We start from the raw sequence: 25,700 nt of genomic DNA, 5'->3' as shown, positions 1-25,700 counted from the left end.
CGCAGGGGACAGATCTGGGGGACCTAAGATAGGTGGGTAAGTTTTATTTATTTATTTTATTAGTTTTAATTTATTTAGTTTATACTTAATTTTAGTAAGTAATAAATTTAAAATTGAAGTTTAAAGTATATAAAGTACTTTTACTTGTGGAAAACCTTGTGAAAAGAGGCTATTATATAGAGTAAGATCAAAATTTAACGAATATAAATGTTGTTCTATAGATACATATACATAGTAGCCAGTTGTTGAGGGTTATTACGCGCTATATTTATATTTTTTAAGATGTCCGAATTGGGTAACATTTGGAAATTAGTATTAGGTGACATGAATGAGTTCATAAAACGTTGGCCTATTTTAGGTCGCAACAGTACTTACCTTCCTACTCGTAGGTAAAGGTTACAATCGGATGGCGACTGCAACAGCGTTGCTGGCGATATTCCTCACTATTACTTAAATACATTGTGTTGCTGTCGTTATCGAATTAATGTCGCGATTGAAATGTTCTATTCAGACACTCATATTACTTATCAAGAAAATTGTCAATGACATCGCCCACTTCCCACCGCTGCAATGCTGCTCAGCAATGCTTTTGCGGCAGAAACGTATACATAGTTATAAAAGAATGTTTATTTTAAACAAAATATAAAAGAAAAACAAAAATTTACAAGAAAACAAATCTGTAGTGTACATCGACACCAAATAATCTTTTTGCTAAAAAGCGGTATCTGCAATATAACCTTAAGATAAAAAGTTTAAAAAGTTAGAATGTTCCAATCTTCGTTACGTCAAATTGCCCCCTGTCAAATTGCGTCAAATTGCGCGGCGCCCTGGGGACCACCCGCTAATAATCATGGTTATTGTGTAATATGTTGTAATTAGCTGGCCTTAAGTACTCTTGTCTTGTTTAAATTGCAATGGATGTCCCGTATTGAGTCCCGCACCCGTCACGCTAATACTCAAACCGCTAATACATAGGTACTTTGAACGTGATGTAACCCCTAATAACTTCAATTTATAGGTTTAAAAACGTAACTAACTAAGTACATAGATAAAATGTAAAACGCATATAAACGACTTCATCTCTAATGTATCATTGAAAAATGAATTACTGAATACGAAACGATCAGCGTCATCCAGAATCAGTCTCATCGAAAGTTCACTTTATAAGAGAGTTAAATGAACAAATAGACGTGTGAACTAATTCACATTTCTTTTGTCCACAGATCATATAAGGGAGTTCAGCTGCGGGACTCTATTTTACCGCACCATGTACATGAATGAAGATAAAAACACGCTTTACGTAGGAGCTATGTGAGTACACCTATCATATTTTTTTTTAGGAAGTGTTTACTACTCTCTTCTACTCGTTATGTCCATAATATCTCCAAGCCCTGGCAACTACGGAACCCTACATTGAGGATAGCCTGACATCTTCTGACTAACACATTTGACTGGGCTGAGCTGTCCTTTTCCACATCGTTTAGTCAATAACGGTCTGAGCTACAAACAGTATTCTATACGTCCCATTCAAATGTAAAATGTTAGTTATTAGTCAGTTCTGGAACAAGTCAGCTTACGATATAATGAGCTGAGCGAGGAAATGGAGTCGAGACATGAAAAGCGAATTATCCGTTATTTCCGTCAACTCCTGTCAATGTTTATTATTGTTGGAGAATAGTTTAGGTAAATAGTTTAACTTTGATTACGTATACTAGTCCTAGTTCTTCAATTTATATGGAAGCTTCAATAAAACGCTTTGTCCACTGAACTGCTATAAAACCCTCCGACTAACTTTTACCAGGACATGAAAACACAATTTACTTACTTTGCTATCACTACTTCGCAGTTACAGCTCGAAACAATATACCCATACATTTGAACGAAACATTTAATAAAGACTTTAGGTATACTAAAATAATACTTAATTAATCACTGACTTCAATTTAACTTCAAAGATCGAGGGCGCATTTCATTTGAGTCAGCATTTTCATTTACCAACTTTGCTATTTTGGTAAATAAAAAGTTAGAGCAATTTTTAGGGTTCCGTAGCCAAATGGCAAAAAACGGAACCCTTATAGATTCGTCATGTCTGTCTGTCTGTCCGTCTGTCTGTCCGTCTGTCTGTCCGTCCGTATGTCACAGCCACTTTTCTCCGAAATTATAAGAACTATACTGTTGAAACTTGGTAAGTAGATGTATTCTGTGAACCGCATTAAGATTTTCACACAAAAATAGAAAAAAAACAATAAATTTTTGGGGTTCCCCATACTTCGAACTGAAACTCAAAAAAATTTTTTTCATCAAACCCATACGTGTGGGGTATCTATGGATAGGTCTTCAAAAATGATATTGAGGTTTCTAATATCATTTTTTCTAAACTGAATAGTTTGCGCGAGAGACACTTCCAAAGTGGTAAAATGTGTGTCCCCCCCCCCCTGTAACTTCTAAAATAACAGAATGATAAAACTAAAAAAAATATATGATGTACATTACCGTGTAAACTTCCACCGAAAATTGGTTTGAACGAGATCTAGTAAGTAGTTTTTTTTTAATACGTCATAAATCGCCTAAATACGGAACCCTTCATGGGCGAGTCCGACTCGCACTTGGCCGCTTTTATAATTAAATATACTTATCTAAAGAAATATTACAATTAAACTCTATTTGACTAATAATAAATTAGCAATAAATATTTCAATAAACTGATCAAATTAAATTAATTGACTAGACTAGAAAAATATTATAAAATGTATTGTATTTTATTCACCGTTGGTAGATATTATAGAGGTAGGAACTTATCTATATAATAAATACGTATACATAGCATGCTAGTGTAAGCATAATAAGCAGATCGTATGCATAAGGACAAATTCTCTATTATTGAATTATTAATTTATGTTTTAACATATATTTTCCCGAACATTATTTTATTATAACATAATGCACCCGTTTTATTGATATGCAATATGGCCCGATTCGAATTTTAAGATACGTCAAATATTACGCCTAGATACAATATGAATTTGACATGTCAGTGTCAAAAGTGACATTTCTTCAAACAAAAATGTCACTATTGACACTGACATATCTAATCCATATCGTATCTAGACGTAATATATATTTGACATATCTTAAAGTTCGAATCGGGCAGAGAGACAAAAGCATATCGTGAAAGTAAATGTGTGTAACATGTGGAAATATGTTTATACTGACTTACTCAGATGAAATAGTCATTTACGATAAAAGTGCGGAAAAGAGGAAATTCGATACGAGTGGCGATAAATTAAAACACGGCCGAAGGGAGTGTTTTAAATTGACACGAGTGGCGAATTACCTATTCGCACGTGTATCGTACAACATTTTACAGTGCATATGGCACTTTAAACTTTTGATATACGCACGGAAAGTGCTATTTCCCGCACTAGTTCGGGAAAGTAGCACCATATGTACTGTAAAGAATATTCCTGTTCAGTGGTAATTTATGCGGCTCGTTGAACAATTCCATAAAGCGGACAAAACAAATAAAATGCCCGCATTCTGCACATATGCTAGCGACAAAAACTTTTCGCTCCGCTCCGTTGCTTCTGCTAGTGTACGTACTTAATTTCAATGTTTTGTTTTCAGCATCGACGAATAAAACGAGAAGACTGACACACAAACAAATAAACCGTCACTTAAAACCGTGTATACAAAGTCGCGTTCCTTCGATACGATACAGGGCCATTTATTGAACGGCGGTTGAGTTATATTGATCAGAGGTTTAAGTAATGAACAAAATAGTGGAACTGAAGCCTCTGGGTTCGAACTTTAAGATACGTCAAATTTTAGATTCGATCTTTAAGATACGTCAAATTTTAGACATCTATTAGACATCACCAAGATATGTCAGTGTCAAACAAGTGTCAAAAGTTACGTTTCTTCAAACAAATACGTTAATTTTGACACTTGTTTGACACTGATGATGATGATGATGATATCTTGATGATGTCTAATAGATATTTAATAGATATCTAGTTCAAAATACGCTACGGAGCCTTAACGATTGGCTCGCTGGCTACACGCCATAAAAACTAAAGTTCTCTATATAGATGGCGCTGTGGAACCTGAACCCGAAATCAGAGGTCGAAGGGCCGAACAAAATTGATGGAACTGAGACTTTCTGCGCTAGTGTCGCCATCTGTCAAAAACCTGATTGAAGGAACGTGATTTTGTATAGACGTCAGTCTTCGTCAATGATTTTTACTTAGTTTAATGCAAAAATAATAACCTCTGTTTTTGTTTCAGGGATCGAGTATTCAAATTAAATATGACTGATATTAGTCAATCACATTGTGAGGTAAAGCCCTTTTTCATTTAATATCAAATCATCATTAGCTTTTATTCACCCTTAAGTCGTATTATACCTACTACTAAGAAACATACATAAATTTTTTTTGATACATACATTCATATAATCACGCCTATTTCCCGGAGGGGTCGGCAGAGACCACGGATTTTCATTTGCTACGATCCTCACATACCTCTTTCACTTCCAGTAATTTTATAACATAAACATTACTAATAAACACAAAACAATAACCTGAATTATATCAGTATCAAAATTTTTTAAACTAGACAAGTAAGAAAGAAAATTAGTCGGATAAACGTAGTTCAGAGACACACAGCCTGCCCCTTCAGTTCCTACCGCCTACCAGATTTTAAACCAAGAATTTTCTACATTCACATCACTCAAGTATCATCACTTTGAAAGGCGAAGCCTTTTAGAACGCGTCTGTCTTTATAATTTCATTAACACTTTAGCTGCAAAGTGTGTTGCGTTTTCACATATGGAAGAAGCACTTTATTAAAATGACGCTTTACTTAGTTAATGAGCGTTTATAGAGCTTAATTGCTTGTAGACGCCAGAAAAGTAATTAAGGGTGCGTTGTAAAAGGTTAATTGATAATGACTACCTTAAAACGCAAAAATTGTATTTCGTACTAGCTACCCTTTAAACAGTTAGTAACACTAGATCCCGACTCGTCTTGATGTGCGAATGCGATTAACATTCGTTCTCATTATTATTACGGCACATTACGGGTGATGTATTTAATGTGTGCCTCTTTTAAAGTTTTGTGGTGAGAATTAATGCGAGTTGAGGTGACGTTCGCTTGTTAATTGCAGCTGCATTACTGTTGCAACATTACTGCTGCGTCCTTGACACAGGTGCTGTTACTAGCGCTGGCGGTACACCGAGAAATTAGGTATAATTAGGATATTAGGTATAATTTGAGGTATATTTTACAAAAAAATATTGAACGGTATTGTACCTGGAGAAGCCCAAACTTGGTGTGATTTGAAAATTATTTTTATTATAATTAAAAAAAAAATGACTAAAATGTTGTGATGTGATATATTTTTGGAATCGGCTCAGAAAGCCCTTTCGTTTAATACCACACACGAATCACGATAGGTTTCTAAAAATTTTTTTTTTAAATTCCATACAAAAAAAGATGACGTCATAACTCCTCTCGTTTTTTTTTATTTGTTGGTGCTTCGGGTCAAATTGTTTCAAATGTCCTAAAGATCAATCGTACCGATTTTCAGACCTTTAACACCATTTGCAGCGTTTTTTGGCGAACCGCTATCGCTATACTGTCAATTGCCTTGATAAAACGAGTGACATTTATAGCCGCATTAATGCCGCGATTAGAACTTTTAATCGGTCACTCATTTTATCAAATTCTCAAAGCTGTCCTGTTTTAATCCGTCACTCATTTTATCAAATTCTCAAAGCTGTCCTGTTTTAATCAGTCACTCATTTTATCAAATTCTCAAAGCTGTCCTGTTTTAGCGCGACGCAATGATGCTGGAGGCCAACAGCGTGGACCGCTGTATCAGCAAGGGCAAGACGGAGCCCTTCGAGTGCCGCAACCACATCCGCGTGCTGCAGCCACTGGGAGACGGCGAAAGACTTTATGTGTGCGGCACCAACGCACACAGTCCTAAAGACTGGGTAGTCTATGTAAGTATATATGTATGTATATGTATATAAATATGTCCTAAACAATTAAAAATAAAAATTGTTTATTTCAATTTTTTTTATAATCCATATTTGTGTTAGTCTACTTATATCTAAACTTAAAAACTACATGTTAGTAAATATGTGTGAATACTTAATTAAATTAGAATGCTACGTTACCCTACCCGTCACAATACTGACCCAATATTTTAATATTGGGCAGTCGAGGCGTCCAGCCACCATCCTCAGGATGTTGTTATTACTCTGTCTCTCACTCGTCGCAGCAAAGAGGCTACCCTCTTGCGTCTGATGGCATGGAAGCCATCCGTGTTAAACATAAGTAACAAAATTTGTATTGGTTAGCAAAAACATTATTAACTATTTACCTATGGGCTACTTTTTTTGGCATTTCGACATTAGTTTAAAAATCTTACGATCGGCTAGAATATTTAAGACTCGAGTGTTTAGGTGGTTTGAAACGTGCTCATCAACTTATTATCAGGCCGAGTGGTTAGTATTTTGATAATTTAGTTAGACTACGCTGGGCTCCAGTACTATCAATATTATCTAGCCGAACAGAATGTGCTATGAAAATAAAAGTAAGTATATTCGCGGAAATGCAATAATAATGTCCCTTCTTAACGAACTTATTGTTTCAGTTGAATTTAACGCACCTTCCTCGGCACGAGTACGCGCCGGGCGTAGGTTTCGGAGTGGCCAAGTGCCCCTACGACCCGGCGGACAACAGTACGGCCGTGTGGGTGAGCCACGGCAACCCAGGCGGCTTGCCCACGCTTTACGCCGGCACCAACGCCGAGTTCACCAAGGCCGACCCCGTCATATTCCGGAACGACCTGTTCGATTTTCGAACGGGACAAAAGAAGTACAGTTTTAAGAGAACGCTGAAGTATGACTCCAAGTGGCTCGACAGTAAGTGTTTTCTTAATAGATCCATGTTTAGTTTGGAAATAAAGCGTCTTTCAGGATGACATTATAAAAGTTAACGATTAGGGTAAGTTAAGTACATTTTACTAAGGCTTCCACCATAAAAAAAAATAGATTTAAAAATGGTCCAAAAGAAAATTTGGCTTTAACGTCTAAAAGTGTTTGTACATTTTATAACTGAAACTTTTATTTACACTTTTGTTATATGATTCAATCAAATAATTATGAGCCTTTATCAATAGGTCTCACTTAGCAATAAAGGTCTCCACTTTAAGAATCAGTAGGTATTTATTATTTACTTTATTGATGACTCCAAACAAGTTTGTTTCCTAGGTAATTTCGGCGAGTAAACTACCCATTATGAAGGTTATGTCAGCAAAATAAAACTTTTGTATAACTTACAATTTGCCGTTTTGCCTTTTTACAGAAACCAACTTTGTGGGATCGTTTGACGTGGGCGAATATGTGCTATTCTTTTTTCGAGAAACGGCCGTGGAGTTTATGAACTGCGGCAAGGCGGTGTACTCGCGGGTGGCCAGGGTGTGCAAACAGGACACCGGGGGCAAGCACATACTCAACCAGAACTGGGTCACTTATTTGAAGGCCAGACTCAACTGTAGCATACCTGGAGAGTTTCCTTTCTATTTTGATGAAATACGTGAGTATCTTGCTTCGTGTGTGCTGTTTCAGACGACATTTAGTGATTGATTCAAGCGGTAGAAACCTGTTTACTCTTCGTGTTATGATTGCAAATATTTTCGTCCTGAAATAGATACAAAAACCCACCGTTGAAATATTCTGCTAGTACTTTTTTAGGGTTCCGTACCTCAAAAGGAAAAAAAACGGAACCGTTATAGGGTCACGAGTGACTCGGACTTAATTACTTAGTTTTTGATCCTACCCCTACGGGTTTTTTGAGATATTTCATTCACGTTCCACAAAAAAAAAAAACATTATATTACCAAAATTCGGCTTTCAAATCATAGGTTTGATTGGATTTGGAGGTTGGACAGGATTGCTATAGAGTCCAACATACAGCAGATTGGGACCAAGAAATTGATATAGGTTATTTCAAGGGTGGATTTCGTCTTTAAGTATTTTAATGAACGTAAAAATGGGTCAGCGAAAAAAAAATTAAAGCATATAGAAAATTAACATACCTAATACTTATTTTTAACTACTTTTATTATAAATTCTGGCACATGAAGTTATGACCCTGAGTTTAAAGTACTCACCAAATGTGAAATTGATATAATACTGATGTGTATAGAAAGCGTATACATGATGCCGGGCGAGGTGCCGCGGTTCCACGCCGTGTTCACAACAGGCGCGAGCGACGGGCTCGTTGGCTCGGCCATCTGCACGTACAACATGGACGACATACAGGAGGCCTTCGCGGGCCGGTTCAAGGAGCAGGTCAGTTGTGTTCGTGTTCACGATTGCAATTGGCGAGTGGGGTCGCCTTCTGCACGTACAATATGGACGGCATACAGGGTGTCGCGTGCCAGTTCAAGAAAAAAGTGAGTTGTGTACAATATACGCTCGTTTACAGCGGGTTCTTTGGCTGGCCATCTGCACGTATAACATGGACAACATAGAGGACACCTTCGCGGGCGGGCCGGTTCAAGGAACAGGTCACTTGTGTTTGTTGACAGCGGGCACCTACAAAATGCATAATATTCTGTAGGCACTCAGATACATATTATGTATAACAAATAAACTAATAAAATAAAGTAAGAGTTTGCTGATGTTTTTGGCTATCTCATCTCCACGCCGAAATTAAGAGTGCTAAATACATTTTATTATTGGGACTTTCTTCTTATAACTTCTAATATTAACTTTCTAATCTTTACAAATTATCTGCCATACTTCAGCCAAATAATGTGTGTGTTTTAAATTGAATTACTCAGAACAGAAATCATATGTTAATCAGCAACTGTCTATGTACTGACAGCAAATTGAGTGCCAACAATTAATCTTTGTATGCTCTTGTGGAATTATATTTACAGGGATTGGATATGCGGACGTATAATACAAATAGTTTTGTATCTTTATATAAGCTCCCCGCGTTCTGAAATATTCTCTAAACCAACGGAAAACTTACAAAAGTCTGAACGCCCTCTATCTTATATATTTAACAAGAAACAATGAATGTAAATAACTATAATTTACTTATAACTTTTATACTATGGCAAAACATGATACTTGACGGTTCAGCAAAATCGTTTATTTTAAGAGAAATAGCTAAGCAATTTGTAACTAGAATTCAAGTTGTTACGCAAATAATCACCTGATCTAATTAAATTAATTCTACTGTAGAGGAATTGAGGTTTTCTATTTGCTGCTTGTCAGAGACCTTTGAAAAAATATTTTATTTTTAACTAGTATATTTGGCGTTTATTTAGGTTGTGGACGAAACAACGTATCAATTATTACTTATTGTTCAGGAAACATGCAAAATTAAACTGTCAAGCGACTGGGATACAATATAGCGTTATTGAAAAACTCGTTAAACTAACAATTCTCGTTGCTTTTAATGTTCTACAAGCTCTATTAAATTGTTGTTTGCTTGTTGCGGTCCATATTGTGAAAGATTTTAAAGAAATCCATTCATTCATTATGCATGATTATTTGATTATATCGTTGTCTGAGTACCCACAACACAAGCCTCCTTGGGCTTACCGTGGGACTTAGTCAATCTATGTAAGAATACTAAGAATGTCTTATAATATTTATTTATTTAATATTTATTTATGACCGACTGTAATCAAGTATTAGAAAGGGCTGGGGCTATTAGGAGGAAATTGACAGTGAAATCGCCCGCGTCAACGTTGCAACAGTAGACAACAGCAGTAACGCTGCTGGAGGCCAATTGTGATTTAAAAATATGTTACGGTTTTGACTTTGAAACGATTCGTAGTGCATATTAAGCGCACAAATCAGCGTGAGCCATCTTCAAGGTCTAATCATAAAAAAATATAACGTAAGGGCCACCCCATAGCGTTTCCTAAGCATCGGTGTCCACTCAACTCTATGACTGCTGCTCGACGCAATGTTGGGGGAACTGCGCAGCGGCGCTAAGACGCCGACGCACTAAAAACGCTTGTGTGAAGTGGCCGTTAAAAATCAGAATCCTCTTCCCGCAGTCGCGATCCGTAACCTTTCCACTCTGTTTAACGAGTGGTGTGTTGCAGGCTACATCAAGCTCGGCGTGGCTGCCTGTGCTGCGCGCGCGCGTGCCCGAGCCGCGGCCCGGCACCTGCGTCAACAACACCGAGGCCCTACCCGATAACGTGCTCAACTTTATAAGGTAACCCCATGCTCGAAAAGTTTTACACTTAGGGCTCATTTAGACGGTGCGAGAACTCGCATGCGAGTTTCATTACATAGCGTCATTTGATCGTTCGGCTGAATTGATGTAACCTCAATGGTCCGCAATGTAACTAAAATCGTATACGAGTTCGCGCGCCGTCTAAATGAGCCCTTAAGTGTGCACAGACTTTGTAAATGTCAAAAATCTGTAAAAATATGACTCGATATATGTACTCAATCTTCTATTATGTAAACGGGTTAGAACTCGATTGAATCCTTCGTGGAACTAATATAGCCGGTTATACGCTAGGCTACACTCACACTGCGCTGCGCAGACCAGAATCAGTGTGATTTCACACCGCGCCATCAATTAAAGCACGTGACCCAATTAGAACGCTCCGCGAAACTAATGCCGGGAGGCTCGGGATTACCCTCTAGACAAGATGAAGGGCTGCACTCCTCGATAATGTTACGTGGTTAATACGGAGATCGCTAATTGATTTAATTTTATTAAATAAAATTGTACTAATGTAAAATATAATGATTGACTCCTTCAATCTTTAAAGGTAAAATACCAACTATATTCCTTGGAAGATACAAGCATTGGATACTTAGTTTACCTTAGGTATTTATAGTTAGCATTAGAACCTAGGATTTTATTACGAGTTATTAGCTTTCATTCATTAAACAGCGCTGAGTTTTTTCAATGAGAAGCTGACAGAAAAAAAGGAAAATTGACTTCAAAAAGATAAAATAGAATATTATCCGATACCTATGTTTATATGATATGTGGATAATATTTTATTTAATAATTTTTGTGTAACCTACTAGGTATTTATTGCCTGTAAAAATACAAGGATTTCGTATAAAATACGAGTTTAATTATAGTTCGTAATTTAAGGTAAGATGAACGCACTTGGCCTATTTCTTTAGCATCTGTTTGACCAGCATTCATGTTTCAGGTCGCACCCGCTGATGGACTCGGCGGTCCGCCACGAGGGCGACGCGCCCGCCTTCTACAAGCGCGACTTGGTGCTGACCACGCTGGTGGTGGACACTCAGTTCGTGGACATGCTGGGCGATGACATTACTTACACGGTGTTCTATGCTGGCACTAGTAAGTCACATGTTATGGTTACTTGTGTGTATTTTTTTAAGAACATGACGATCAACATTTTATATTATTATTTTTATAACTTTATATCTAATGTAAATAATTATTTATTTTATTGATTCAAAAAAGGGATATATTGACAATCATCATATACATTCGTATAAATTAATTTTGGATAATTTATATTCTAATCTAGGTAAATTTAAAACTACCTACTTCGCTTCTTGTATTTTAATCAGTTTTTTAGACGCGGCTTGAAAACCTAAAATGCCCTATGCCCCTTTATAAAAAGCAGTTATCGGTTTTTTATAATAACTCAATTCTCTTTAATTTCTATACAATGAGCAAAGCTAGTATATCGACGCCCAATTTTATTTGCAGTACATGTATTAAATTCAAATCGCGAATAACCGTATATACGGCTCGACATTTTTAGTCTATCGCGTAGTGGGGCTTGGCTCTAATTTGCATTTTGACGGGTTTCAAATTAAAAGTAGTTATTACAAAATTGTATTTGTTATTACAATTTGTAAATGCTTCATATGACCAAAAATATGTAAAGTTCGTTTCATGTACCCAACTAATTAAATGGCGACTCATTTTCTTTTCACGACAGAGAAATCTGAAGCGGCAGATAATTAAAACGTACATTAAAAAAAGCATAATATATTCGTATATTCTCAACTACATTTTATTTGAAGTTGTTTAGTAAGATTGATTGCAAGTCAATGTTTCTTAATTTTGTCACTTATTACATTTTTATGGTGCGAAATGCTGATAAGGGTATAGTTGTTTGCTAATTGATAAACGATTTGACCAGGTGAGGGCTCCGTGTACAAGATAGTGAAGTGGGCAGGAGGTTACTCGCGCGTGGCGGACGTGTGGCGCGCGGCTGGTGACGAGCCGGTGCGCGCGTTGGCGCTTTCGTCGCGTCTCCACTCGCTGTACCTCGCCACCGACAACAGGCTGCGTCAGCTACCGCTGCGGACGTGTGCACATCGGTTGGTACCTACCAATTATTTATTAGATAGAGCTGTGCTAGTGTATCTCGTGTGGCTAGCGTGTGGCGCGTGGCCGACGACGAGCCGGTACGTGCGCTGACTCTCTCGTCACTTCTGCACTCACACAACAGGGTTCGTCAGTTGCCGCTGCGAGGGTGTGCTTATTGCTTGATGCCAACATATCATTAACTAGACAAAGCTATGGTCAGCTACCCCCCCAGTACTGCGCGCGACCAAGCTTATTTTGCCTGGATCCAGATCCGTATTTAATAAAAGAACTTTCGAAACATGCACACAATTAATCAATTTTTTTTTAATCACAATTTTCTTCTTAGGTACGACAGCTGCACGCGATGTGTTCTCGATCCCTATTGCGGCTGGGACAAAGAAGTTGGGGCGTGCCGTCCGTATACTCCTGGTCTTTTACACGATGCCACGAATTCTACGCCGTCCATATGCGAAGCCAGCGCCCCTCTGAAGACCGTCAGAGCCAGCTACGGCCAGAGCGTCCATCTGTCGGCTTTCGCCAAGACACCTGAGGCATTGAAGGACCAGCATGTCGTGTGGTTCCATCACTCAAGAGAAAAGGGGAGATACAGGATAAGTTTCAAGTAAGTAGATCTTAAATATTGCCAAAAGGTGGGTAGTACACCGTGTACAATTTGTAGTAACTGCTCCACCACGCCCATACCCATATTTACATACTTAGGTATGCCCATATTTATGTTTGCTATGAAAGGTGTAACACGCTAGATGGATTCCACTATTAGGTCTTCACAGTTCTAAAAACTTGTGTTGAGGGAATTCATGCATTATTTACAAAAATAAATGTGGCGGAGGAGCTTTCAAAAACTGCAGAATAGTTCTAAATATGTATGTTGTAGTCATCTTTTGCAATTTGTTCGAGAACATTTTTATCTGTTCTATAGAACAGCTGCTGCGTGCAACAGTACCAAGGTTTGAACTCGCGATTCTTGACTACCATCACACACATATACAGGGTGGCCCATTTAGATCGGTCAGTATGGGAAAGTCTGAAACTATATAAGACATACGAAGATCTGTTCTTAGGAACCATGTTATCGATTTTAATAACAAGAAAAACTGCATTCATACATTAAAAAAAGAAACCTGTACTCAAAATAATAAAAAGGCGGGTGGTCATTTAGAATAGAACACTTGCTGAGATACGCGTCGTACTCGTGAACGGGTGCTGTTTGTGGAGACGGGTCTGTTTAAGCTAACACGAATATATTTAGTAACTTTATTTTTTAATTTAATTGCAGTGAGACGCCTCATTCGGTTCTCGTATGTTTTTTTTTTTCCTCGTAATGTGTTAATCATACAGGATTGTGACTCTTGGAGACCCTATACATCTCTAAGGATAATTTGATAAACTATGTTATTTTTTAGTTCTGACACTTAGAGACATTTATACCTCTAAATAAGTTTAGATTTTTTTTCCATGTATCTGTTTTGTTTTTATTTTAATATTATTATTATAGTTTTTTTATGTAATTCGACATTAAGAGACCTTATACATCTCTAAGTAATTGTATTACGTTAGTTTGATTTGGTAGTTGTAGTTGTATTTAATAATTGTTGATGTATAATTATTATTATTTTGCTTGTATGTAAATTCAATGTTGACGTGTAAAAGTGCCCTTGTGGCCTATTTGCTGAATAAATGTTGAAGTTGAAGTTGAACTTGCTAAAATAAATTTTAAAGAATATGAAAACAATGCATTTTATTCATTTTAGACATCATGTTTCATAGTAAAATTTACTGCTTAAGACCTACACAATCGATACCTATCTAAATAAAAATAGTTTTAGTTTTATTTTTCAAAACGTCCGGGTTCGATTCCCGAGCTGAGTACAGGTTTTTTTTTAAAGTATGAATGCAGTTTTTCATGTTATTAAAATCGATGACATGGTTCCTAAGAACAGATCTTCGTATGTCTTATAGTTTCAGACTTTCCCATACTGACCGATCTAAATGGGCCACCCTGTATATTTACGGAAGGTTAATGTTTGTGTAATGTGGGATATTGCCTCAGTTGGGAGCGAGTTCTGCAGACGTCGGAGCGGGGCTTGGTGCTGCTGACCGTGACGGAGTCGGATCGGGGCCGGTACGAGTGCTACTACGGGCCCACACTCGTTGCTTCTTATAATTTGGACATCGATATGCATAGGTAAGGGTATATTATACACAGTTAACTACTTTCGCAAGAAGAGTAAACTGAGAGAAATTCCATGAATATATAATTATGCAACTTTAAATCATAATAAATAATGATTTAAACAGACCACGCGGTAATCTCATTATATACACGCCGCAAAGGTCAAAGTAGTGTTTAATTCGTTGCTTTCACAAAAATAAGTTTAATTGTTTCATATCAGTCTTGAAATTTGAAGGATAAATTAGGTTAACCATAGGTATATATTGTGCTTTTGTAAATTTAAAATCAGAAAAAAAATATCGTAACGGTGCTCTCATAAATGTATACAATCATGACGAAGGTGTTATTCGCCCCTAAAATCCTCATGACGATAACAAATGCATTATTAAGTAGTTTCCAATTTGTTACATCTTTTGGGGACGAACGGTTTTTTTTGTAATCTTGGTATATTTGAATAGGTATTGCGGTATTTTAATATACCTACGATAGTATATAGGCGCTTTAAGAGCCCATCGACGTGCTGCTAGTGAGCACGTCGATGGGCCACTGCTAAATAATTGTGATAATTAAAATTTAACGATAGATATTTAAAAAAGGGGGCCTCTATGTACAATATTTTGTATTTAAGTACCATTTGAATACATCAGACTAGTTTTTATGTTGCTGGATTCGTTGATCTATGAATTTAAAACAAAAACGGCCGTTTTAACTTTTGACACATAGATTGACGAATCCAGCAACGTAAAAACTATTATAATGTATTCAAAAGGTACTTAAATACAAAATACAGTATAGTTTGTAGCTTTCTAATAGAGCCCGACGGCTAATCCTATTGTCTATTGTTAAGTAAAACCGCTCGTGCCACGTGCCACAACCACCTGCATAAAAAATCGCTCGTTCACTTTACCCAGGTAATTGAATTACAACTCCTATGGAAATTGCAATAAGATTCAAAATGAACTAATGGATAAATATTTTGTTACGATGTGTGTGGTCAGTACTTCGGTTACTGAGTACCGGCGAGTCGAACGCTACAGAACCAGTCTAAAATGTGTCATCGAGATGCGTAACAAAGGCGCGTTAACGGAGAGCGCACCTACACTGGTTTTTTGAGCGTTGGACTAGCCCGCGCTCAGGTGCCAAATATAATAATTAAGACCCTTTTTTGCAGGTAAGTAGCACGTGCGGTTTTACTGAACAATAGACAATAGGATAAGCCTTCGGGCTCTACTAGAAAGCTACAAACTATACATAGCGGCTCCCTTTCTTAAATATGTATCGTTAAATTTAAATAATTACAATTATTTATCAGTGGTGCTAGTGAGCACGTTGATGGGCTCTTAAGTGGATAGTAATAACATGTTATACTTTTAATGGGCAAATCATCATTTATAATTACTGAATAAGCAATTACCCAAGCAATAAACAATTCTTAATTATTAACATTAGGTACCTAGGTGTGCTACTAATTGGTAAGTATCAATTCCATGTGTATTGTAGGTGTACTCAACCAAGCAAGACTACAGACTACAAGCAAGTGTACTCCGACTGGTGCCACGAGTTCGAGAAGTATAAAAGCGCGATGAAGGTCTGGGAATCTCGGCACACGGTAAGAAATTAACAACAGTAATAAATAACCACTTTATTTCAGAGTCGCCATCATTACTTATAGTTAAGCAAGTTCCTTAAGACGAAAGTGGGCGAAGTCACGTGACTTCTTTTCCATGCAAATGTAGTCCCCAGTTGCCCCTGGATATTTATAGTTATAATTATAACAGAAAATATGTTTACACGATTTGATGTATATGAATGAATGAATGAAATTAATGAAATGAATGAATACAGGGTGATTCAGGAGACGTGAGCAGGATCAAGCCTACGCATACAGTAAGTTTTACACAACGTACTCTTTCGTACCAGTATTTTTGTGAGATTAACTTTAATTTATTTTATACTGGTGGAAAAATCGTATCTCACTCAAGTGTGACATTTTATTTTCTTCATAGGTATTCAAAGTGATGTCATAACGGGTTAAAAGATTTGATCTTTTAATTAAATGTTGTAGGGTATCCATGATTGTAGATAATTAAATTTGTCCTTACCAAAAGGTATAACAACAGAAAAAAAGCGTGATTGTTTTACTTAAATATTTTGGTGAACGTTTTACATTTACTGATTATGTAGGCGTAGTCCTGCTCACGTCTCATGAATCATCCTGTATAGTAACAAAAATCTAAAAAATACAGTGTGTCTTATTAGGTTTTACCCTTGTTTTGATAAATCAATTAGGTATATGCATATATTTTACAATAAAAATGCTTGAAAACTATAACGTTGCTAAAATATAAGCCAAGTGACTAAAATGTGTTAAATTTCCAGCAATGTTCCAAAAACGTGAACGGGTCATCGAGCCAGAACAGCCTGGTCAACGAGATCGCGGCATCGCTGCGGTGATAGACCATTCACTGATGAAGTACAGTCGCTCACATAAACTAGAGTCGGGCTAAGCTTTGCACAGACTTTGTTGAGACTAAGTGTAAGGCCTGAGTGGACGCTCGAGTTGGGCGTGCAGAGGGACGGGGCGTGCGGCGTGCATGTTAAACAAATGCAAGCGTATAGGAGCGGCCTTAGTGCACGCTGCTCAAATCACTTGTGAGCCCGACGCCCCGCTGAACGCTCCGCTTCGAGCGTCCACTCAGGCCTTACACTAACCCTATCATTCATAAAACTTTACAAGCCTCAATTTCATAGTTAATTTATGTTTTATCTTTTTCCTACAATCAATATGACAGATTAATGCAAACGATTAGGCTAATTGAGGCTTCTAGCTCGTTTATGAATAACGTCAAGAATGCGGAAGTGTCACGGTAAACGTCAAAATCATATGTCGCAGTCAGAATGTAACTTATATATGTACCTACCTATTATACAGAGTGCTTGCTGTAACAGGAGCAATAAATTAAACTGTAGACTGTACTACTCAAACTGACCAACATTTGTTCAGCAACTTTAAAAAATTAAGGGCAATCAAAAGGTAAGTATACATTACCTTTTGATTGCCAAAGACGTCAATAAATGCGCTCGGAAACACGTGGCCGAAACGCCAGCACGTGTATCGTAATTATAGATTTGATAGATTCAATTTTCTGTAATTATTTACTTATGAATTTAATATGATGTTTTTAATGTTAATAATAATTTAATACTTCAAAGTCGGTGCGGAATTAGCTTAGACGGGCTCTATTCGATATTCGTTTAGCTATCTCCCGCTGTTTTTATTTGGTATGTTACTGATCTGGTTAATTTCCGATTAATATAATTCGTTCCAAATATTTAAGTTTATTTACCCTCCTTGTTAACGGAAGGTTAAAAATGTACGAGCTAAATTACTTTGTTTGGACCACGAAGGTTGAAAAACAAGGGCGATCTCGAAATGCATTTTTTATAGGTAGTAACGACTTAAGGTGAGATTCTGATGTCAACTGCAGTTGCAATACTATTGCGACATTACTGCTGCGACTGCGGCGTTAATTCGATCGCTTCAGCTGTAAATTTTCTTGATAAAACGAGTGACAGATTGAATGTCATAATCGCGGCAGTAATGTCATTCATTTTATCAAGGAAGTTGACAGATATAATGTTGGCATCAACGCCGCAGCACTAATGTCGCAACAGTCATGCAGCTGCAGTCGTCATCCGAATGCCACCATTCTAAATAATTACAATAGTAGGTGCCTCTTGCTTGAAAACGACATGTAGAATCAATCTTAGTACACATATTATGTTAATAATAGTGAAAATTTCATAATGTGTAAAGTTATTTTGTCTTATGACATTAAGATAATTTCCTAATTTGTCGCTATTTTTTAAATCCGAAAGGTTAACTTTGTCAAATAATTACAAGTTAAATTCGAATAAGCTTTTTTCGAATTGGTTATTACAGTTTCAACAACATCCAAAATAATGCGAAAACTTATGCTGTTATAGTGCGGAATAAACATGTAATACACCCTAAGAAGGATGATGTCTGTTTAAATAGCTCCCTCGCTTGTTCCCTTCGCGTCTTTGATGGATGACTGACTTGTTTAACAAAGTTAATGTTGGTTTTTCCTTCTCTTTGTTGGTATCTCCATTGGGCGAATGTCGACAAGTTTATGTGCAATTCAGCAACAGTTAAAGTATTGTTTGTTGTTAGAACCTAAATATGTAACCTATTTATGTAGTTAAGTATATTTGGCAGAATTAATAAATATGTCATTTCTATGCGTAATATTACAGTCAAGTAAAGATGATGTGCATTTGTCAAAATATATTTATTTCGCACAATGCTATGGAGGAACTACAGGGTGCTTCCTGTAACAGGAGCAATAAATTAAACGAAAGGCTCTGCTCCTCAAACTGACTAACATTTGTTCAGCAGCTTTTGAAAATGATGAATCCTTTAGACTTCCTCTTTTTCATACAAAATAAATATTGCCTTCAATGTACGCTGACATCAGTGTGTTTGACGTTGCTTGTCACGCTTTAAACATAACAAAATTTGCAATACGTTGCAGAATAAACTTAAAAGTGTAATAAAAATCAAAACATGAGTTATTTTCAAAAGTTGCTGATCAAATGTTGGTCAGTTTGAGGAGTACAGCCTACAGTTTAATTTATTGCTCCTGTTACAGGAAGCACCCTGTATATTCGCGCAAAAGTCGATTTGTACTAAAATGTTCAGTCGACTCAAGTAAGCAATTTTAAACAAGTTTATTAATGGAATAAACTGCTCTCAATATCTTGTTTCATGGACAATTACATGGACACATTATGGATAAAATTCATTCATAAAGTGGCTATACACTTTTGCAGCTGGGCTTGGACTTTTTGGCTTTTACGTCAGCTGTAAGTTATTTTTATTTACTGTAACAGTTAATACCTAGTCGGCTGTCAAAACATAAATCTAGTGTGTAAGTTAAATAATGTTTAACAAGAAAATGAGGGTTCCAACAATACAAAATGCTGTGATATCAGTTCTGTATTAGTGTGCGGTCAGTTGGAAGAGTTTAACTACGTATCCGTACGTGAGTAACACTTAACAAGAGACTGGGTGGTCTCGAGACTTAAAACTACTGATAAACATCGCTCTCTTTCTTTTATCTGAACGTCTAACTGGCATCCTCAAACCACATATCCCGTTGTCTATTTTATTGCTATTTAATGATGTGGAAGTTTTAAAGGCTTAGATAACAAGTGATTACAGCAGGACATCAGCTTTATCTTAAAAGTATGTATAATGTTCGTGCAACTCAAAACGAGTTAATTTTATTTGATACATATCACATATTTACTTCATAAGCTCCATTTTCTTCGGATATGGTTTTAGGATGCGAGAAAAATATAAAACGTTAATTCACTTCCTATTGCATTTTAGTATTTTATTTTTCAATTTGTAACTTATACATAATTATAGTTGAATTAACATAATTTGTACCTAAATATAAGAGAATAAATAAAACTACTTAAAATACAGCAAGTTTCATAACAATGTAGCATTATGAACGCCAACATAGCTATAAGCATAAATATAAATAAAATATAAATTAAAAGGTGTAGATCCCTACATTTAAAGCTTTTGAATGCAGATGTTAATGGATAGAGTTGTTAAAGTATTTAATTTAGGACTGTTTTTGTTTAAATGACGATAGTGAGGTTGCGCGTCGGTAGCATGTCGTGTTGAAGTACTTTACGAACATTTTGATTACTTCCCGTTAGGCGCGTCCGCGGCCCAGCCCTAGTAGCACGGTCGCATTTTTATCGTTTATCACCATGCCTGTCACGTTCTAACAAGTATGTAAGTGCGAAAGTGACGGGTATAGTGATAGTCGATAAAAATGGAACCGTGCTGAGCCCGTTGGCCGCGTAGCCAACGTGCCAATCGCTTACGCTCCGTAGCGATCGAAACGCAACTGTCACTGTCGCACTAATATGGAAGAGTGATAGAGAGACACAAAGCGATTCGATGGCGAAGCGATAGCGATTGTCACCTTGGCTAGGCCACCAGAGTAGGCTTGTTGCTTGTTGTCCAATAGTAATTAAAATTATTTTAGGCTCAAATTTGAAGGTTGTCTCGAATTTAATAGATTTTCTAGTTAATTCCGTTTCATCATAAATTTAATCTCACTAGAATAGTGCCTTCTGATGCATGCTTACCTACAGACTAGACTAAAGTTATAGTAAGAATCTACCTAAAAAAACTATTTATATTAATATTTTTGTGTAGGGTTTATGGAAAGAATTAAGGAATATAATTTATTAACAATTATTGTTCAAGTTTAAGTACGTTTGTTCTCAAAATAAAGCAATATTAAAAATAAAGTAAGTATGATATTAGACTTGTCAGTATTACTCGTTCATTTATTATATATCATTTGCGGTGTTAATGTAATTATTGATCGTACTTATAAAAGGGTAAAAATTTAAATTATAAGCATACTAGTTTATAGCACAAGTACATAACATACAGATTTGATGGAGATGTTTGCCATAAATGCTTCTACTGAATTGAGGAAATAGTTTTCTCTGTATAAATGTACCTATGTATCTTCGGTGTATATAAACTGTGAAATTCAGTAGTGAAACGCTGTAATGCCATGTGGTTATTAAAAAAATAATTGTGGTTAAATTAAGTGATTGTTTTACAAAAGGAAAAGTAAATTATTTTAGAGCTAATGTGTTTTTCATTCCTTTTGATGTTTAGTACCCATTAAAACTTCATATGAATATAGTTAAATAAGAACGCCGATATTTTACCCATCTAGGTACGTAGGTCATACACAACGTCATCATCTTCCTCGCGTTGTCCCGGCATTTTGCCACGGCTCATGAGAGCCTGGGGTCCGCTTGGAAACTAATCCCAGTAATTGGCGTGGGCATTCGTTTTTACGAAAGCGACTGCCATCTGACCTTCCAACCCAGAGGGTAAACTAGGCCCGTATTGGGATCAGTCCGGTTTCCTCACGATGTTTTCCTTCACCGAAAAGCTACTGGTAAATATCAAATGACGTACATAAGTTCCGAAAAACTCATTGAGGTACGAGCCGGGTTCGAACCCGCGACCTCCGGATTGCAAGTCGCATGCTCTTACCGCTAGGCCACCAGCGCTTCATACACAACGTAATGAGTTTAAAAGTTGTAGAATGTTTTAAGTACCTATTGAACTACCCAACACAAGCTAACATCACATTTGATCACATAAGCTGACAGTAAATGAAGCGCTGGTGGCCTAGCGGTAAGAGCGTGCGACTTGCAATCCGGAGGTCGCGGGTTCGAACCCTGGCTCGTACCAATGAGTTTTTCTCGGAACTTATGTACGAAATATCATTTGATATTTACCAGTCGCTTTTCGGTGAAGGAAAACATCGTGAGGAAACCGGACTAATCCCAATACGGGCCTAGTTTACCCTCTGGGTTGGAAGGTCAGATGGCAGTCGCTTTCGTAAAACTACGCCCACGCCAATTACTGGGATTAGTTGCCAAGCGGACCCCAGGCTCCCATGAGCCGTGGCAAAATGCCGGGACAACGCGAGGAAGATGATGAAGCTGACAGTAAATGTGTATATTGGAGTATACATACAGGGGTTTGCCGAAAAAGGTCCAATCAGAAAATTACGTTTTATATTATGTACTTGTGTCCACGGACTGACTTTGTAAACTGAGCTTACACCGGCTTGCACTATGGCACTTTGCTGGTTTTTTTTATATTCGACTTTCGACTGGAATAAGTTGAAATTCGGATTGCGACTGCAGCAGCGTTGATAGTGCAGCGATCCAGCAAAGGGTACGTAACATGCAATATCCCTATCAATTACCTTAATATTTTCAGGGAACTCAACAGTGCATTGCTTATTTTCAGGGGTCGGACAAAAAGTGCGGATGACGTCAAACCACTTATAGGATGATTTCAAATAGTATTTTTGATTTTCATAAACAATTATCACTTATCATTTATCAACCTCTTTATTAAACGATATCGCCACTTGAAATGAGTAAGTACGTTTTTGACTGACACATTGTCAATCAGATGAACAATAAATTGACGTCGTTATTGTTTAGCTATTGTATCTTCACGATTATATTTAGCTAAAATTTATATTTACTAATGTATAAGAAAACGCTCTAAAATGTCATCTTTACTCGAATATTGTGGCAAGTTTCGTGAAATTTATTTTATTCACTACATCCCCCTACCACCTGTATTATTAATTCCATGGATTTATTTACGATTATTTTGTTACTTCATTAATACTACTTTGTTACTACATGTCACACGGAAGTTTAAATACAAACTCAAACATCATCCTGTGTGCAAGATTACGTCATTTTTACGTCATCCGCACTTTTTGTCCGACTCCTTTATTTTCAAACGCTGCGACACCGCAGCAGCAACGCTGCAGCAGTAAGATGGCTGCAGTCGTAATTCGGATGAAATGTATTGAAAACGGAACCAACCTACCTCTTATTACAATTACAACGCGCTCACAAACTCCTCCGCCACCAAATTGACGAGTTTACACAAACTGAATAATAAATATTACATGACCATAGTAAATAATTAAATTCTATTTACGATTCATAAAAGCACTGTAGCTGTTCATAAATATATTATTCATTCGTTCATCTCCATATTACTCCGTAAAAACGTTCAACCTACCCATTTGAACTTACGAATCCGGGAAAATTAGCAGTGGTCTTTGCAAGATAATTTTCCCTAAGATAAGTTCAAAAGAGTGGCCACCCTACTCGCCTGATCTAAATCCAATGGATTATAGTTTGTGGTCAATCTTAGAGACAAGGGCCTGTGCTACTAAACGCAACAATGTAAATACTCTAAAAGCAACCTTACCAAAGAATGGGAAAAATATCGTTGGAGGAGCTATGGCATTTCGGTGAAAATTTTAACAAACGTTTGCGTTTGTGTATGAAAGCGAAAGGAGGCTATTTTGAAGACAATAAATTTTTGTTGCATAACTTACACTCTTTAGTGCAGTTTTATTTTTTAACTTATTTTGTACTGGTTACGTAAGTACTTAATAAAATAATGAGAAAAAACGTTGTCAACGTATTTTTGGGGCCACCCTGTAGGTACTTTTGACGCGTACCTAGTTTGCTCCACCTTTTTTGATGCTGACTGCAGTACGCGCCCTTTAGTAATATTAAAAAAAATTACAAGTATCTTTAAATTAACCGCTTTACGAACAAAGGGCAATGAAGCCGTTGTATCGTAAATGGCGCCTGTCTTAGATTGGCGAGCATCATGGATTTTAATTACCAGCCGAGGGGAGTAATTGGTGACTCCGGTAATGGCCACACTTTATGGCTAAATTAATAGATTTTCGCCGCACCCGCTTTCTTATTAATTGGGGATTAAAATCCATAGCACTATCGCGCTGTATTAAATCTATCGATTTAATTATCTTTATAAATATTACTATCAACTTCCTAGCGTTGACCCGGCTTGTACAAACTACCATCTAATCTTCCAACCCAGAGAGGAAAATTAGGTAAACTGTACACTTATTAGTAGTAGGGAAAGGAAAACTATAAAACTAACTACTTACACAATACTAGGCACTAATAATAAATGAAATTATTTAAGAACCTAAAGTAAAATATTTTGACAGATTTTATAACGCACACATATACTTTAAGTTATTTGTACGATCACTTCACGTTTTTGTGGATCGGCGCCTGGGTTCCGTAAATACAAATCCTGACTAACTAGTGCCGTCAATGGCAGCTCGGCTGTCGCTCATCAATTAAGTGCCAAAAGCGGATAACAGCTGATTTCATTTCGAAAATCGAACGACAGCACTAAGCCTGCAAGTCAGAGAATCCGAGTGGGCGCGTCGATAATTCTCTTGGGAACTGCCAGGCGCCTGGCGTACGAATATTATGATCGCTTATAGCGGTTGACTTCACATGATGCATCATATGCTACTATTCTGTTTCTGACGCGTCAGTAAGAGAATAAGCGACAGGTAAGACTACTTTTCCGTCAATGTCTCAGTAGCTCAGTACGTATATCATATTTAAACTCTTGACAATAGCTTAAATAAGAACATAAAATTTATTCTATTATGAGAAATTAAGAATAGTTATGGCACGGACACTGTAGTTGCGTAACTTCTACAATTTCTACATCAAGGACGAATAAAGCTCTCTCTATTCCCGTCTGATTGGACTACTAACTTGCCTAAGTGTTACTTACCAAGTACTGCTTATGGTACCTATATGCGGAGTTTTTTTTAAACTCCGTTAACATCGGGGTATTGCTAAGTATATTTAAGGAAACGAATGGCATAGTTATTTTATTTATTTCGTAAAAAGTAATGAATAGCATTGTTGTAACATGGACATTATATTTTCATTCACCAAACAATTGAAAACTATGACATATCAATGTCATTTCGAATATATAGATTGTCCGAGATAGTATACTTGCGTATAGTTGCAAATGGTATAAACTCATACTAAACACTCATCAATATGTAAACAGGCCCCTAAGGCTCGTACACGCTCGTAGGGGCCTTATCAGATAAAAATAAAACATTGATTAACCCCTAAATGGAGTTAAATAGAATACTGGTTTCTTTGAGAAAGTTACTTAATTTAAGCTCAGAAATTCACCCTTGAAATTAGCGGACTTAAAAAACCACCGTGTATAATATAAGCCCTCAGCTCTCACGAGCCTAAACCTATATTCAGCACAATCGGGAACGATTTTATTTAAATAAATTTTGTATTGAAAATTGAAATTGAAATGGATTTTTTTTATTTCAGACACATGTATTATCCATATAATTGGTTAGTAACAAACATCAAAACAAAACAAAACAATGAAGAATAATGTTAGTATTACTTAAGGCTAAAACAAAAACTAATGACTATTAAGCTCTGTCGGTGTCGTGAGTATATTATGTGTTGGTGTGGCTATAGCGAGATACACCGAAGTCCTATTGTGGAGCGCCTCTAAAGCCTATTTAAAACAATGCCAAGCCTGCTAATGAGTTCCCAAAATAGATGTAGAGACTCATTGGACTAGTGAACCTAGATTTTCATGTGTATTGTATTGATTGACTAATAACTATTCGGACATGCTA

At 36.8% G+C, this 25,700-nt stretch overlaps 1 protein-coding gene across 1 annotated transcript in view; it reads left to right on the top strand.

Annotated features, from left to right (window-relative positions):
• The window catches only part of LOC134662395 (semaphorin-2A-like), a 98,580-nt gene extending 81,522 nt beyond the window's left edge, over positions 1-17,058 (top strand). Inside the window, exons 2-14 of the mRNA XM_063518609.1 lie at positions 1,224-1,311; positions 4,285-4,336; positions 5,834-6,004; positions 6,661-6,931; positions 7,374-7,604; positions 8,217-8,362; positions 10,141-10,256; positions 11,221-11,375; positions 12,193-12,373; positions 12,709-12,984; positions 14,434-14,568; positions 16,057-16,165; positions 16,936-17,058. Of these exons, the coding sequence (XP_063374679.1) occupies positions 1,224-1,311; positions 4,285-4,336; positions 5,834-6,004; positions 6,661-6,931; positions 7,374-7,604; positions 8,217-8,362; positions 10,141-10,256; positions 11,221-11,375; positions 12,193-12,373; positions 12,709-12,984; positions 14,434-14,568; positions 16,057-16,165; positions 16,936-17,010 (2,006 nt within the window). The 3' untranslated portion in view covers positions 17,011-17,058. The remainder of the gene's footprint in view (positions 1-1,223; positions 1,312-4,284; positions 4,337-5,833; positions 6,005-6,660; positions 6,932-7,373; positions 7,605-8,216; positions 8,363-10,140; positions 10,257-11,220; positions 11,376-12,192; positions 12,374-12,708; positions 12,985-14,433; positions 14,569-16,056; positions 16,166-16,935) is intronic.
• The last annotated feature ends 8,642 nt before the right edge of the window (positions 17,059-25,700 follow it).

Source organism: Cydia amplana, chromosome 3, assembly GCF_948474715.1.
Source record: "Cydia amplana chromosome 3, ilCydAmpl1.1, whole genome shotgun sequence".
In the NCBI taxonomy this organism is placed as follows: domain Eukaryota; kingdom Metazoa; phylum Arthropoda; class Insecta; order Lepidoptera; family Tortricidae; genus Cydia; species Cydia amplana.
The sequence above is the reverse complement of the archived record's forward strand: the minus strand, read 5'-3'. Positions and strand labels throughout refer to the sequence as shown.